The sequence below is a fragment of the Anser brachyrhynchus genome (genome assembly GCF_964034855.1).
Source record: "Anser brachyrhynchus genome assembly, chromosome: 2".
Taxonomy (NCBI): Eukaryota; Metazoa; Chordata; class Aves; order Anseriformes; family Anatidae; genus Anser; species Anser brachyrhynchus.
The window spans coordinates 147841752-147858080 of record NC_137695.1 but is presented as its reverse complement, the minus strand read 5'-3'; the positions used below and the strand labels follow the sequence as shown (position 1 = coordinate 147858080).

At 34.6% G+C, this 16329-nt stretch overlaps 1 protein-coding gene across 1 annotated transcript in view; it reads left to right on the top strand.

The window, feature by feature from the left end:
• The window catches only part of TAF2 (TATA-box binding protein associated factor 2), a 56279-nt gene that overhangs the window by 16429 nt on the left and 23521 nt on the right, over nt 1–16329 (top strand). Inside the window, 8 exon segments of the mRNA XM_080581292.1 lie at nt 3942–4077; nt 5598–5752; nt 7337–7451; nt 7551–7660; nt 8291–8356; nt 9688–9940; nt 13366–13506; nt 14840–14950. Of these exon segments, the coding sequence (XP_080437418.1) occupies nt 3942–4077; nt 5598–5752; nt 7337–7451; nt 7551–7660; nt 8291–8356; nt 9688–9940; nt 13366–13506; nt 14840–14950 (1087 nt within the window).

Sequence of the window (16329 nt, the reverse complement as noted above, 5' to 3'; positions counted from 1 at the left end):
TTTGGAGATTGGAAAGCACTACCAGAAGCCAGATCAGTAAGTTGGTCCAGGTGTCAGTGACACATTTTTGTCGTGTTTTCCTTATCTTGGATAAATTAATCTAGTTGTGACACAGCCTTACAAACAGGTGCTCTTTGGAAACCCATGAGCAGCACGTGCAAAACAGGTTGAGAAAGTGCAGATGGAGTGGGAGAATCTATCAGCTCAAGTTCTTACTGCAGCAGAAGCCCCCTGTTATGAAAATCTGACCTAAATTGTCTGCAGCAGTGGTTCTCTTACTTTTGAGTACAAATCCTGTTGTGTTTTTTTTTCAATTCAAAATGAAAACTCTGCATTTAAGATTGAACCAAGTATACAGATAACCCACTTAAATACGAGTAATGATCTGGTTTAGGAGGGAGAAAAAAGAAGAAAATGTTTTTTCAAATCAGGAATAGGAGACGTTGGCCAGTTTCCCAGCCAGGTGAATCCTCAACAACTGCTCGTGATGGATTTTGATTTAGTTCACTGTCCTTTTTCAAGCCGTGAAGCAGACAAGTACCTAGGTGGTCTTGTTGCATATACCTCTGAAAAGCAAGTCACAGCTAATAGCATCAATTTTAGGTATCACATTGGTCATGATGTCCCTTTTTTCCTTCTTTTTCTTAAGGAAAATGTGGGGTAATGAGTTAGGTCTTGGCAGTCTTTTTAATTGGCAGCGTTACAATTTGGCAGCATATTCCCTCACAGAGAAACTAAATCTAGACTAATAGGATCAGAATAAACTAGGGAAAACGGCTACATTAATATAAATGCACTATAAGAAAAGTTACTTTGTAAGTGTTAATTTTAATATTTAATTGTATTTAAACTAGAACTGGAGCCAAATAATGGACCAATTCCTGTTTAATCCCCTTAAATGTATGTTTCCTCTGTGTGATGTATCATTAGACATTGTCTTCCCATGTGTATTTTGCTGCTTCTCTCTATTATGGCTTGATAATCGTAACATCACTTAAATATAAATTACTACTTGCTGTTTCTTATAGATTGCAAAGTTTCCTTGTACATAAATTAAATATGTGTTCCTGACTCTGGGGAATGGTTCGTATTCTGGGAGGATATTTTCATAATGGTGATGTTTAGAGCATTTTTCTTTAACATATATTTTGCATTTCTTCGTTCTGGTTGTTATGATAAGGTTTCCTGCCAAGCATATTTGCATTAAAGTAGTCCCAATTCGTAATAATATGAAGAAAAATTAGGTTGGATAATAATCTAATTTTCACCTGAATTAAAATACGGAAAGAAATCATTGGAAAAAAAGTAACTTTTCAGATGAATTAATTTGTGTACAGAACAGCTATCACAAATTCTTTGTTTATATATGTACTGCAATACAAACGCTGCTCTCTAGAGTTTGATTTTTTGAGGAAAAAATCCCGGAGCCTGGGAAAATGAAGGAACGGAAATTGCAGGTTAACTGCTGAATGGGTTGAAGCTTCAAAGTGAAGTGTTGTGCTTGTTACCTCTTCATTTTGTGTTCTTGCATTTTTGGTTTTCTTCAGTCTTTGATTGCGGTGGTACCACCCTGCTGTAAAAAAATTAGAAGCCTCAAGAAGTGTATGTAGATGTATTTCAAGTGGAAGAAGCAGATTGACAGGTTTGCACTGAATGGCTGGATTGTGCTCAAGAGCATGAGGGTTATAAATTTCCATGGAAGAGCTACTAGCTCACTTTTCACTTTGACAAAGGTCCTAGGCCCATATTGCTAATTTGAATTCTTATTTCTTGCCAATCCAGTAACAGCTTTAAAAGTCTAACAGTTAAAGAAAAATACAATGGGAAGAAATGTATTAAAACTGAATGAACTACAAAACGCAGCTCTCAAATGCAATCAACCTGGTCTCGTTTGATTTGCAGTTAAATAATGTAACCAGTGCCGAAATCAATCAACGCTTAGTGAATTTAAGAAGGCCAAGAATGTGGCTCCTGGCTTGGTTATAATTTTTAAGAAAAGAATTTTACCAAAGTCAATCAAGTGTATAATTTGAAGCTGGATAAATAGTTTTATACTGAGACCAAATTATTATATAATGTCTGAGCCACAACCTCAGTTCCATTCTTGCATTTCAGTTTCATGGCTGCTAACCCTTCCTTACCCTAGAATACAGAAGTGTCCAAAATAACAGGACAGTTTTGATAAGGGAGACTTCAGTAATTGCTAACCAACAAGAAACAGCAAGTAGTAAAGTTAAGTATGTTCTTATCCATATAGTCAGTATACCTGAAAAGGATATTGCTTAAATTTAGAAAATCTTTTCTTTTTGTATCATAAGATGTTTATAGAGATGTTCATGAGTAAAGTTAAGGGAATCTCCCAGTAAATAAAAGAATAAGAAAAGAATGCTGAGGTGTTATGGCTATCTTGGTCCTTGCTGTCTTCTGAAATCTTAAGAATTGCAGACAAGAAACCAGGTACTGGTCTTTTTTGTTGTTTAGAAAGCTTCCTAATGCCATACGCCTTCCAAGTGCATGGAAAGGCTAGTCAAAAATATTTTTTAATAGGTCTGTGAACTTTCTGGAAGATACATCTCTTTCTGAGACAGCTGGCATAAAAGATCAGGATTATACCTCTTGTCTTTGATAGTCACAATTCAGGAATTATTTCATTCTGTCTTGCAGTGTCTTCTAAAGTCTTTGGACAAATCTCTTGCCTCATCCATCTTGAAATGGTTCAGTTAGGTTATCTATAACTGAGAATCCCAGGAAAATCCTATTTTGAACCCTGGAGTTTTATGTGGTTGGTGTTTGCTATGGCACAGTGGCTAATTTGTCATTCTACACCAACCCTAATAAAATGAGTCTGGATTTCTGTTTCTTAAGAAGTTGGCCTGACATGGTGTGGGCCCTTTTTTTTTTTTTAAGGTATTTGTTATTAGTTCATGGGAAAAAAAATAATCAAGTGTGAAGAAGAAAAGAAGAACTAAAAGAAAAAAACAAAGCACAACACAATACAGTTTCCACAGCCCTGGTTCATCACTAAAATAAACTCAGAATTATCTTCTCAAATAATTGAAAAAGGGCAAAAAGGTCTTATTTTTCTAGGGAGAAGCAGTATTAAAGTTCCTTTTCTATTTTGAAACTGGGCTGAAGTTTGGAAAGTTCATGTTCTGAAGTGTGAAACTTTAATTTTATAGTGCATCAAAATTAGGTCATATGGTGCTTTACTGCTGTACAGCCACTAAAGGTATCCAGAAATTAGTCCTGTTTGAAAAAAATTTCAGGTTGTCTGTGTCTGTCTTCTGATGTGGAATGAAATTAGACTGTTTTAAATGTTTTGCTTATAGACACAAAGGGTATGTGTGAAGGAGTGCCACAGGAAGTTATGGAAATAGTGTGGCATTGGTAGCATGATGCTCTGCATAGTCTGCCTTGATGTGATAGCTAATTTAGAAGGCATCTATTTGCCAAACTATTGAAAGCATAAATTTGCTAACTAAAATTAAATGTGATGACTCAGGGGAATTGATCGTGAAGGTCTTTTTTTAATCTTAAAACTCCTACTTTCTTTAATTGCAAAAGTTATTTGCTTAAATGTAAAATATTAACTATGTACAAGCACTTAAAAGTGGAAGTGGAGCAGGGAGCATGCAATTTGAGTAATTTCCAAACTCGAGTCATAGATTCCCTTCTCTTTTTTTCACTGCTACCAGTCTTTTCGAGAAGTTACTGTGCAGACGTATTACTGTCATTATTCTCTATACAGTACTTGCCGTATTCCAGCTATGTGCACCCCAGTAACCTTTGTGCGTGGTCATTTGAAATGTCATAATTTACATCTTTAAAGCAGTAGAAGAGGTCCTAATGCTGGTGTGCCTATAATCTTAGTTGTTAAGTTATATTTTGGTTTTCATTCCATAAAATGCAAAACAATTTTTTTTTTTATTTTTATTTTTCAGCCCTGCATCACACTTACACTTTTCTATCAAACACCCTCATACACTGTCCTGGGAGTATTATACAATGTTCCAGTGTAAAGCACATCTTGTTATGAGACTGATTGAGAACAGGATCAGCATGGAGTTCATGTTACAGGTAGGTAATTAAATGTTTATGTGGCATATAGACAGCTTTATATTATTTGCAAATAGAAATTTGCAATTTCTAGTCATAAAATGGAGTTAAGAAAGAGCAAATGAGCTTTTCATAGGATTCCATTTATGTTTTAAGTAGTAGTTTAAACATCGTGGAACAAACATAAAATGTTGATCATTGCGTTAGGATAAGGTTAGCTGTTATTGTTAAACATAACTAGTAATGTTTTTATATACGCCTTATTCTTTGTAATATTAGGCTGTTTCATTGCTTTGAGTAAATGACTGGTTATCAACACTGAGAACCTGTTTTACTAGTAGTTTTGCTGCCATAACTAGTGTCACCATGAGCTAATGTAGTCAGATATTAATAATGAAAGTAAAGAGAATCTGGCTTCTGTTCTTTCCACTGCATGACATTTTCAGTGCTAGAGGGAGCATAGATCTTTATATTAGAAGAAACAGTTGAATTGGAGATTGTCATTTTATTTTGAAATATTAAACTTCTGCAGAATTGTAGTTTTTTTAAATGTTTTGTGACATGCCTTAAAAAGATAGGGTGCTATAAAGAAACACCAAACTAGAAACTAGGTGATACTTCTTCCTTTCAGCATCAGATTCCTGGTTTTTAAAGATAACATGTATGTGGATGTGCTAAAACTTACAAGCAGCTGCTGTCAGGTTGAAAATACAGCAGATTTAAAGCTTCCATTAAATAAATTTTAATTATTCTTTGCATTTTTTTAAAGGGATAGCTAGAAAGGTAAACAGAGAACCTCATGACTTCTGTTTCTAAAAAGTGGATTTATTTAGTGATCTGTTTTACTATAGTTAATTTTAAAGCTTATGGACTTATAAGGGATTTTGTGTAAGACTATGGTAAGGAAGTATGCGAAGTGTTGGCTTAAGTTAGAAAAGAAAAGAAAGGGTATACTTGTAACTCCTAAAAAGCTGGTTATTTGAAAAAGCTCAGGTAAAAAGAAGTGATTTTAAAGTACTTTGCTAACCTCTGCGTTTTATAATTTGGTAAATAAAGGCCACATGCACTTTCAGTGACTAACTTCATAAATTGCTTGGTTTTTGAAGCGTAGTTCATTAGAGATGCATAGAACTGGAAAATGGCTACAAAAAATGTTTTGGTACGCTTTATGTTCATCTCTATTTGTGAAAAAGCTGCCTAAGTTCTACCTGCAGCCATTATGAGCAAAGATGACATTTTTAGTTTATTTTTGTTAAAACACACTTCATGTTATGAAGCTGGGGGTTCACTTCCTTTCTCAGCATAATTCGTAGTTTACCTCAAGTAAAGACGCATTCATGTCTGCAAATCACAATTTCTGATATGGACAAGCAAATAATTTTCTGAAATATTTTTATTTTGAAAGACTTTTTTTGAAGTCAGTCATCAAGGAATGAGTTTATTGGCCTTTAGTTAGAGTTCAATTGCAACTAATCAGGAAAGAAAGGCTTCTTTTGTATGTTGAAGTGCTTAATGAAAGTAATAACTTTTTATCATTTTAGGTTTTCAACAAGTTGTTGAGTCTGGCCAGCACTGCTTCATCTCAGAAGTTCCAGTCACACATGTGGAGTCAGATGTTGGTTTCCACATCTGGGTTTTTGAAATCTATCTCAAATGTCTCTGGCAAAGACATCCAACCTTTAATAAAGCAGTGGGTGTATCCTTTTTATTCTTGGTTTGGATTGTTAATATGGAGAATGAATTTGTTTTTTAATTGGCACTACTAAAGGAATGTGAAGAAAGATACTTCATGTCTTTGCTTTAAACATTTAAGTACATTATTCTTTGAATTAGAAATAGATGTGAGTCACAGGTTCATAGTCCTTTTATAGTCATTTAGAGTATGCTAGCTCTTTTGGGTGTTCTTTACCAGAAGGAATTGCTGCGATTTTAAGTTTTATTTTGCAGGAAGCACAAAAACTCTGGTGGAATTCAAGGCCAAATTACACTAAAGGAATTCCAGAGGACACTGCCCATAGAAATATGCTGAAGTCTGACATGGAAAATGCTATAGTCTGGTGCATTTTTAGATGTGATTTCCAGTAAATCACCATGGAATGTGTAACCTAAAGCACGGATTGATGGTTTAAAATAAACTAGTATTTAACAGCTTGGTAGCTTGTGTTAGTGTTAGACCTTCAGGTCTAGCTCAAATAAAAATTTGAGTGTTGATGCTTCAAATTTCAGTGATATTAATCAAGAAATAGGGTTTCTTGTTTTGGATTGATGTGAGGGTAAATTTAAATTTGCTTCATTTAACAGGTTTAATTGGTAGTTTTAATTAGTGACTGCAGGTTAAAACAGTACAGGACTAAGTTTTACCCGATGGCAATGTCACAGACCTTTATGAAGGCAACCACCATGAACAGAGCCAGTCTGTCTGAGGTATCTATTTAGCCAAATGCATGTATTTGGGGAGAGGAGTTTTGTGTGACAGGAAGCCTGCTTGAAACTGGCAGCTCTCTCCTTAAATGTCAGGACATTAAAGAACAGGTTTTCTTTTCTTGCTTTTGCCATATGTCATCAGACACTTATTGGGAGCATGCCCTAGCCTAAAATACGTTTTCCTAGTGTTGTAGTTTTATTATAAATAAACTGTAGTAATGGATGTCAAAATAATAATGAATGCTGAAGCTATTCACAGAACAGTTTACCTGAAGTTATTGCCTGTGATAAAATTTGGAGTGAGATAATTATTTTTTATTGGTCACATAGTGTCGTTTCATATATATGTGAACTATTCTGTATACATCTGAACAACACGTGCAATGACTCATTTTTGAAAATCCGCAATAAAATAATTAAGTGCAGCACAGGTAGAAAACAGAAGGTCGCTATGTTTTCCTCTTAATTTGGTTTACCTGAAGTGTGTATTAAAACAAGTCATATGGAATTTACTAAAGATCTACTCAGTAACTTTCTCTGAGAGCATGTCAGGGACATTAGAATGTGGTAGGGTCCAGTGTAGTTTTTCATGATGAATTCTTTCTACCTAGATAATTTTCACTGTACTTCCTTTTTTTTTTCCTTTGTACATGAATGTACATTAAAGTACTGTTTAAAGAAAAAAAATGGAAATTCTTACGAAGGAACATGTTTTCATTTCCTGATTTTCTTGGGATAGGAGATTTTAGAGTTAAAAAAAGCATAAAGCAAGTGTAAAAAGTGAGTGAAAACCTTGAGAGTTATGTTTGTTTATAGTTGCTGCATTGTGCCGCAGAATTCCTATACTGCTTTGTAGAGATCAGAGTGGAGTGGTCAAATTTTACGGCAGCTTTGCATTTAATAGAAAACGGAATGTCTTGGAATTGGAAATAAAACAAGACTACACATCTCCTGGGACTCAGAAATATGTGGTAAGGCCAATTTTCCATATTTTACCTACGCATATAAGTGTGATGTGAGCATTAACGAGCATTATTTTTAATGCTAATAACAATCTTTTGAACTTTAAGGGTCCTCTTAAAGTGACAGTGCAAGAACTTGATGGATCATTTAACCATACATTGCAGATTGAAGAAAATAGTCTTAAGCATGATATACCTTGCCATTCTAAAAGCAGAAGGTAAGACTTAAAAATATATAAACTGCAAGCATTTTTTACTGTGGATACCTGAAAATGCATAGGGCATTGATAATAAATACATGCTTTTAAAATTTTATAACTACATCTTGTTGATCTTATTGAATAAGATTTACCTGTGATGTAAGGGGAGAAAATAGAATTTACTACGGTTTGTGAACGGCAAGAAACCTTACATTTTATATGCAGCTCTGAATAAAGATCTTAAATTTTGTATAAAGTTTTATAGAGAAGTTTGTTTGAATAGGAGAACAAGTTGAATGAAGGCTCCAGCTTCATCAGATTTTTCATAAAGGCTTTGAATGAGTTTTCTCACCAAGGGGGAAGACTAAAGAAAGGCAAGAAAAGAATCTCAAGTGAGGGTATATGAATTGAAGCATGTACATAGTTTTTGTTTTCTGTTAGAGTCCCCAGTGGTTTCTTTTCTGAATAAAACTAAGCACAGCTCAACTTTGATTTTTTAAATTTTTTTTTTCCTGAGTGAGCATTGGTTTTTGGTTTGGTAAATTACTTTAGCAAACTTTATCTTCATTTTTAAGCATACCTTAGCTAGTAGGATGATTTTTGAAATACTTACCTTTATTTTCTTTTTTTCTCTTTTTTTTTTAACAGAAATAAGAAAAAAAAGATTCCACTGATGAATGGAGAAGAGGTGGACATGGACCTTTCTGCTATGGAGTAAGTTGGCTGCAGTTTCTCGGTGTGACACTGAGCCATATTACCTTTATTTGAAGCATGTTTCTTGTTTTAAGAATTTGACAGTAGATTTGGACTTCATTATATGACTGGCAGATTTCAAGACAAAAGTCAGCATTTTTTGTTGGACCTCGATGAAGACCATTTAACTTAGCACTAAGATAAAGAAGTTCTTGAAATTTAAAAGAAGTTCTTTAATTTAAAAATAATTCTTTTAGATTACAAATGAACGTTGAAATACTTCATACTGAAAAGAATATATTAGGGTGTTAAGCTCTATGGAAGCAACCTCTTGCTCAGAGTAAATACTCATTTTACCCTCCTTGAGCTGGAGCTGGTGTTGCTCTCAGAAAGGTGTTCATAGGTGTTGGTACTTTGCTTGCTGATGAAAGTAAGTGATCTTTTCTTGAAAACTAAGTGGTGTCTCATTGTAGAAGGATAGTTTGCTTTAAAGCGTTGGAGATAACTAGTAAATTAAACCTTATCTAAAAATGCCCAGAAATAATTTTATAGAGGGGATATAGTCATTGAGCAAATCACTGTTATAATTTCTGTATTAACAGACATGAATAAATGATTTTTAGATTGTTTTTAGGAGCATTGAGCATCTAGCTCCTATTTGTGCTTGCTGTTCCCACAAATGACTCGTGCCATAATGGTGCTGTCTGAATACTAAGTATAAAACACTTCCTTGTGTAGAATACAATTGAGTATTTTCATCTTCGGGACTAAAACTTTAATCCTGCATGATGATACTTTTGCTTTTATGATTGTTTGTCCTGACAGTTCTGTGCAATTGCATGGTTACCCATGTCAGCTTTCAACACAATAGCATGTTTGTGTTTGTAAAGTATTTTCATGTCTATTGATGAAAGCCAGTACATAAAGCTTTAGTGGTTACCATGGGATTCTCTTTGATTTTTTTTTTTCTGGTAGACTGCAAGTGTAGAAGGTCATAAAGTATGCTTCTCAGCCATGACAGTTATGGTACCTGAGGAAGAAGATTTTGAGTGTACTGAGATTATACAGTAGTTTACCATGAACTCACATCTGTTGTGTAAAAACAGTGAAACTACTGCTTTCACTGACATTTAAGTGTCTTGGGCAGATTGCCCTGAAAGGTTGTAGAGTTGCCATCCTAGGAGCAGGAGCCTGGATCAGATGACTTTCAAAAGTCCCTTCTAACTTAAATTCATGTATGGTTCTTGGACTCTAAATACTTCAAACATAACTCATAACAAGTCAGAACATCTTTTTGATTTCTAGAGTCTTGAAATGCTGTAAACTATTAATGTTTCTCATGTCTGTCTTAGTGCTGATTCCCCTTTGCTCTGGATAAGAATAGACCCTGATATGTCAGTACTGAGGAAGGTAGAATTTGAACAGTCTGATTTCATGTGGCAGTATCAGCTTCGATATGAGCGAGATGTGGTTGCACAAGAAGAAGCCATTCTGGCATTGGAAAAGTTCCCCACGCCAGCATCACGGCTTGCACTCACTGATATACTAGAACAGGAACAGTGCTTCTACCGAGTGAGAATGCTGGCCTGCTTCTGCCTTGCAAAGGTGAGGTTGTGTGGATGGGAATAAGGAAAGAAATGTGCTAGACATTGTGAACATTTGAAAATGTGTCAAAACTCACCACAGTTCTTAAATTGGCTTGATATTTAGCCTCTTAAAAGGGTTTGCCAAGTATTTTTAACTTGACTGATTTGAAAGGAAAGCTGTATTATTTTAGTCTGTAAATGGAGACTGCAGAAGGCTTTCATAATTGTCAAAATTGAGATGTCAGACATGAAAACCACAAGGGATTTTTCCAGATTTCATTAAGTGGCAGAAATAAAAGACTTTTGTTCATTTTTTTCAGAGCCAAAATTCATTTTTTTTATTTTACTGGGAAGTTCCTTGGCTTCTCTGAGAAATTTGAAGTTTCAAAATTCATCTATCTGTCTAATGTGAATTCAGATTACTGCTGTATATTGTTTCAAGTTGAATAGGGGCACAAAGTAAATAGTGTTGGTCTCTAATTAAATATTCAAAAGCCAGGTCATTGCCATTAAAAGAGAAGGTATTTTTTGTTTAGACACAAAGTTAACATTAAGAATTAAACATAGAGATCCTGATAAAACAACTGGATGGAAACACAAAAGAGTAAGAAATTTTGAGAAGGCATGTTACTGACATACTTTACATAAAGGCATGTTACTGGCAGTTTGTAGAAGTTGAATTATTGGTATATAGCTTCATCTCTGCTGGCTACCTGTTAAGAGTAATTCAGTGCCTGTACAGAAATACACCCTTTGGGCATATTTTGAAAATCAAAATACAAGAAATGCTTGTGATGGTGTATTGTAATATTACGAAACACTGATACAATGCTGCCAGAGTATGTGCTAGGAGCAATACTGCCGCTACCTGACTTAAAATATGTGTATTTCATAATGAATTTATTTGGAATAGTTAAAAGTAAAGGTGGCTTCCACAGGTGAATGTTAAAAGAGCAGTTGTTAACAATGTTGAAATGTATTTTTTTTGTTCTTTGAATTCACAGGTAGTTGGGTTGTAGATAACCATAACTAGTTTTTTTTTGGTTGTATTTGTATGAAATTGTATTTAAAAAAATCTGAGATCTAGAGATAAGATGGTTGACTCAGAAAATAATTACAAATCTATGTGAAAAGTGTGTTTGTGTTATTAAATCAAGGTGAAGGGGTATGGAAGGACGTGGTTGTAGATATGTTTACCCATGCTACCTAGGAGAAAAGTGTAATATATTCTATTAATGGTTCCAACATCAGGCTGTTAGTAAGAATCACTTCCTATTAACTTTGTTTAATTTTCACAGCTTGTAAATATTCAAGATTTGTAGACTTTATTGGAAAAAGTCAAGTCCTCCATGTTTTGTTAGTGGGAGGGTTATTTTGTGTTAATTTGCACCTTCTGGCTGGATAGTGGTTATTTAGGTGAAACGTTCTTGGTGTACTTACATGGATACAGAAAAAGTGATAGTGTAATAAATTCAGTTTTAAAATTGCATTTTCTAATGTATGACTTGTAAAACAGCACTTCAGTCAAGTATTCATGTAAAATATTAAATCCTCATTAATGAATAGATGCCCGTGTGCATGTGCAAATACACACACAGACCACTGAGAAGTTCATGGCAAATGACCCTACAGAGAAATGAGAAAATAATAATGTTATGATACTAAGTCCTGGGAGCAGCCAGGCTGATTTTCAGTCTATAGGTTTGGGTCTACTGCCGTGCCGGTGATGTTCTGTAAGGTTTAAAAAACAAACAAACAAAAAAAAAAACCTTCGCCATCAGAAAAAAAATCAAAACAATGAGGAGTTTTACAGCTGTGCGTTTTAGTTATATCTTAGGTCAAATAAGTTGCTAGTTTTTATGAGATACGAATCGATAGATGCAGAAATAGAGTATACCTTTTCAAGTAAAATTAATGCAAGAGAGGTTTCCTGCCTTATGGTAAGGAGAATTTGCAAATATATTTGAGACTGTGTAAATTGTCAATAGAATAAATAGAAAACTTGGATTCTGTCAGTATTTAAAGAGGAATTTACACGAGTCGGACCACATTGTAACACCAAAAAATACTGAAAAGATGATGATTTTACTACTTTTGATTTAACTTGAAAATAACATTCTTCATCTATAGAAGTTGCAAAATGAAATATTTAAAATGATTAAAAAAAAAAAACTTGTACCCCAATTGTAATGAATTGTGGATACCTTGTAAATGCAGTAGTCTCTTGTAATGTTTTGGAGTGCATTTTGTTACACTGCTACATAAATTTCACATTTTCAGTTCTAAGTTCTTCATGGTTTTTGAGTAGCCTTTAGGATTAAACTTCGTTTGTAGGAAAACTTGTTAAGTATGTTACACAAAAACCTATACCTGCATGTATAGTTAGAAGACTTCTTTTACTGCAAAAGTCTAGTCTGACTGCGCTATTTTCTCCCTTTAACTTTGCTTTGAAGGCTGACTTAAAAGGAAAATGTCTTTCAATAATAAAGCCCACATCTTACATAAAAGAGGTGGTGAAATGAATTGCTACCCATCTTTAAGTAGCTTTTATCTTTTCTTTCTCTTACTGCATATGTAATAGTCTTTGGAATAAGGTAAACTAATTTAGAAGGAGATAATCACAGTCAATTTCATTTGTGTGAAAATGGTATTTTCCTTAGTTTGTGGAAGGTCTGTAACACTGGAACATCCAAAATTTTAGGGTGTGTTGGCCCCAGTTGTTAATAAACACTCAGACTCAGATATTCTTCTCTGCACGCTTACATTGTTCCATGCAACAAATATATAGAATCCCTAGGGTGCTGGAAAGGCAGAAAGACAGTTTTGTCCTTGCAGAACCTTGCTTCCTTACACCAAAACAGATCATAGCAATAAATTTGTCACTCTGCAGTCTTGTTGTGAATTAAGGTTATTTGAGGAATATTCTATCCTTCGTTCTGTGAAGATTAAAGCTCAGAGATAGCTGACTTGCCTTTCGCTTTAGGGGTGGTCTTTTAGTCTTAGGGTGGTTGAGACCTAGTTAAAGTCTAGGCTGAGGTTACTGGCAGGGTAAATTGGGGAAGTTGGTATTGTAAAAGCCTCTTCCATCGCTGGCTTCTGTAGAGTCAGAAAACTTGGCTTAATAAACACAGAATATTTGCCTAAAATATAAAAGAGAAAATAATTAAGAACAGAAGCTTATCACGGAAAGGTAATGAGTTGCTGACATCTTCCAAGTGAAACAATTTTATGAAAACTTACCTTTAATGTAGACAGGATGTATTGGGGATGGCAGAGGAAACTTAGCTAACGTAATACGTTGTTGAAAATAGGTACGTATTTGAAGGGCAGTATATTTTTGGCAATTACTCTTTTTTTATTATGGGAAATTTGCATTTCTTTACAGCCAACCCGAACTTACAGTGGTGATGTTAATGTGACTTGCCTTTCCTCCTAATTATATAGATTGCAAATTCCATGGTAAGTACATGGACAGGACCACCAGCCATGAAGTCACTCTTTACCCGAATGTTTTGCTGTAAGACTTGTCCAAACATTGTGAAGACCAACAACTTCATGAACTTTCAAAGCTACTTCCTGCAGAAGGTAAAATTTATTTTTCCACTGAACTTTTTAAATTAAATGTCAAAATACATAAATGTTCCTACAGATGACAACTGTAAGAATGTGAATAGCACAGTCCCATTTTACCCAGTCATTAAAAACCCCAAATAACTAGTTCTTTCTTATTTGGTATCTGTTTGTTTCATCTTTGTCAAAAAACACTTAACAAAACTCTAGCAATTTTTTTTCTGGGTAGCTGAAGTTAAATTAGCAATTCCTTCAGGAGAATGGAGTACATATAATGATTAGTTGTAAATATTCGTGAGCTCGTTCTTACATACAATTTATTGCACAATAACAAGGCTAATCATTTTTAGGTGAATTCATCAACCGTCTTCATTACTGGCATTGATTTTGTACTACAAATAAAATCTCTTAAACCTTATCTTAAATTGGTTGGCCTTTTAGTTGAAGGCACTACATAATCCTTCTTGCCCTCTCCTTTCCATTAGTTGTCAACATCATGTGTTGCTGCAGCTTGCTTTGACTTTTTTTTTTTACTGGGACCTATAGTTGTTAGTTGTACAGTGAATAACAGTTAAAATAAATGCAAGTGGTTTTCTCTCAAGGTTTACTTTATAATTATTGGATGATTGAGTTACAGATCTCGTATTTCTGATTATGGAGAAAACCTAAATTTTATTTCTCTGTCCAAAATTGCATCATCCTTTTTACCGCCATGTTCGTTCTTGGACTGACTTTTCTGTTCTTCTGCTCTTTTTATCATTGTTCATCTTTTCCCACTAAATCTTTTGCATTTCTCCCTAAGACATTTAATCCCATGTCCCAGATTTATAGTGCAAGGGTAGGATTCCTGAATCTGTGTGAGTTGAGCCTAGAGAACTGCTTAGCTCATTCTAAAAGAAACATCTAGTGAGGTTAATAGCTATCTGGCTAATAATTCTTTAGGCTCCACTGACTCTTTTGGGTGTATACCTCTTGATGGTAATGGAAGCTTAGACATCAGGTTCACATGTAAGCGCCCAAATTAGGTGGCAGTTTCAGAATGAATTCCACCATCATTTTCTTTGCTTCACTATTTTCCAATTCTTACCTTTTAGATAGTGCCTTCAATTGAGTCGTTTCTTGCATATACAGCTTTTTCTGTCTGCTATAACTAATTATCGAGTAAAAATTGCATTGGTTTTGATCTGAAGATTGTGCAGCATATTGTATCTTTTTCAAAATGCATTTAAATAAAACTTCTTAGAGATTTGGTATTGCAAAAGTAATTGTTTATTTTAAGGGTGTAGCTCTTTTTAGGGCATAACTGTCCTTTCATTAACATAAGAATGATGTTAATTTTATTACACAGACTATGCCTGTTGCCATGGCCCTTCTGAGAGATGTTCACAACCTCTGTCCTAAGGAGGTTTTAATGTTTATTTTGGATTTGATCAAGTATAATGATAACAGAAAGAATAAGGTAAAGAATGTGTTTATTTTAATCTTTTTTTGTTTAAAAAAGTCTTAAAGTTAATAAACTATGTGATGTATTATGCCACTAATGTAAATACCTAGCAAGTAGAGTTGATAAAAGCTGATATACTAAACTAAACAGTAAATGTTACAGAAGATTCTCTAGCTGACATTTGTGGTGACATTTCTTGGATGTTTCTCTTGGAGGAAGCACTGTGCTTGTTGACTTACTAAGGACCTGCCTGTCTTCATTTGCGCACATGCTTTTCTTGATATTTTTTTTTCATTCAAAAGACCTGTTTTTTGAGAGAATGTGCGTGAAGGTTAACATTTTCTGAATAAATGTAGCATGCAAAGTTAAGCACTTGTTTCTACTTTGAGAAGATTGTCTGAAAGAGCAAGGAAATAATCTTGGTTTTTATGATGTATGGGATTCTGGGTTCTGAATAACAGCTCTGGCTTACAGAACTGAATGGTCTTCATGTAGTCAAATAACAGCTGAAACTGAATGTAATGTTTCATCACTAAACTGAAGTGCCTGAGTTGGAAGTGTCATCTGAAGTTACCTTCCCAAACAGAGCACCTCTGAAGCATGGTTAAAGGACCTTTAGGATCCTGAGATGATACAAGATTCCACTTCCCTAGCTTTAGAAGAAGACCACAGCAGCTAGGATCCTAACATAATCTTACAAATTAAATACTCAAAGCTTAGTGGAACAAATCTGAGGTCTCTTAAACCTCATTTTCTACTGTGTAGAAACACTAACAAGACACTTGTTGAAGAGTACTGAAATAAGAGCATGATAGAAGGTGAAGTGGTAAAGAGATAATGTACACGCACGCCAGTAGTCACAGGACATACTGATTTGTATTAACATCTCTCTACCACTGAAGGAGAGATCCCACTTTGTTTTTCCACATGCCATTTGCAAACATGTATTTGATACCTTCTGCAGGATTTAACACTCTTTGGGTTTGTTTAGATGAAATTAACTAATATGCAACCCAGAACTTTTTTTCTGCTTTTATAGTTGTATTTCTACACTTTATGCTGTGCAGTAATCTGGTAAGACCAATAAGTGCCACAGTTAACACAAGGGAAGGGGTGAAACTGTGTGCCCAGGAAAAAGGAGCAAACGCAGAAGCAAGATTTTCCTTACTAAACAGCAGTGAGACATTAATTCACCTGAGAAGCTCTTGAAGTGGCTATCTAGATAAAACCTCTGATTTTTTTCAGAGGTGCCAAGCACCCATTAACCTTGGTAACCTTGCAACTGAATATAGAGACAGGTAGTTTAAAGCTTACACTTGGAAATAATGGCTTTTATTTTCCAAATCTCGAACATTTTCAGTACCCGATTTTTCTTTTTAGAAACCAATGTATTA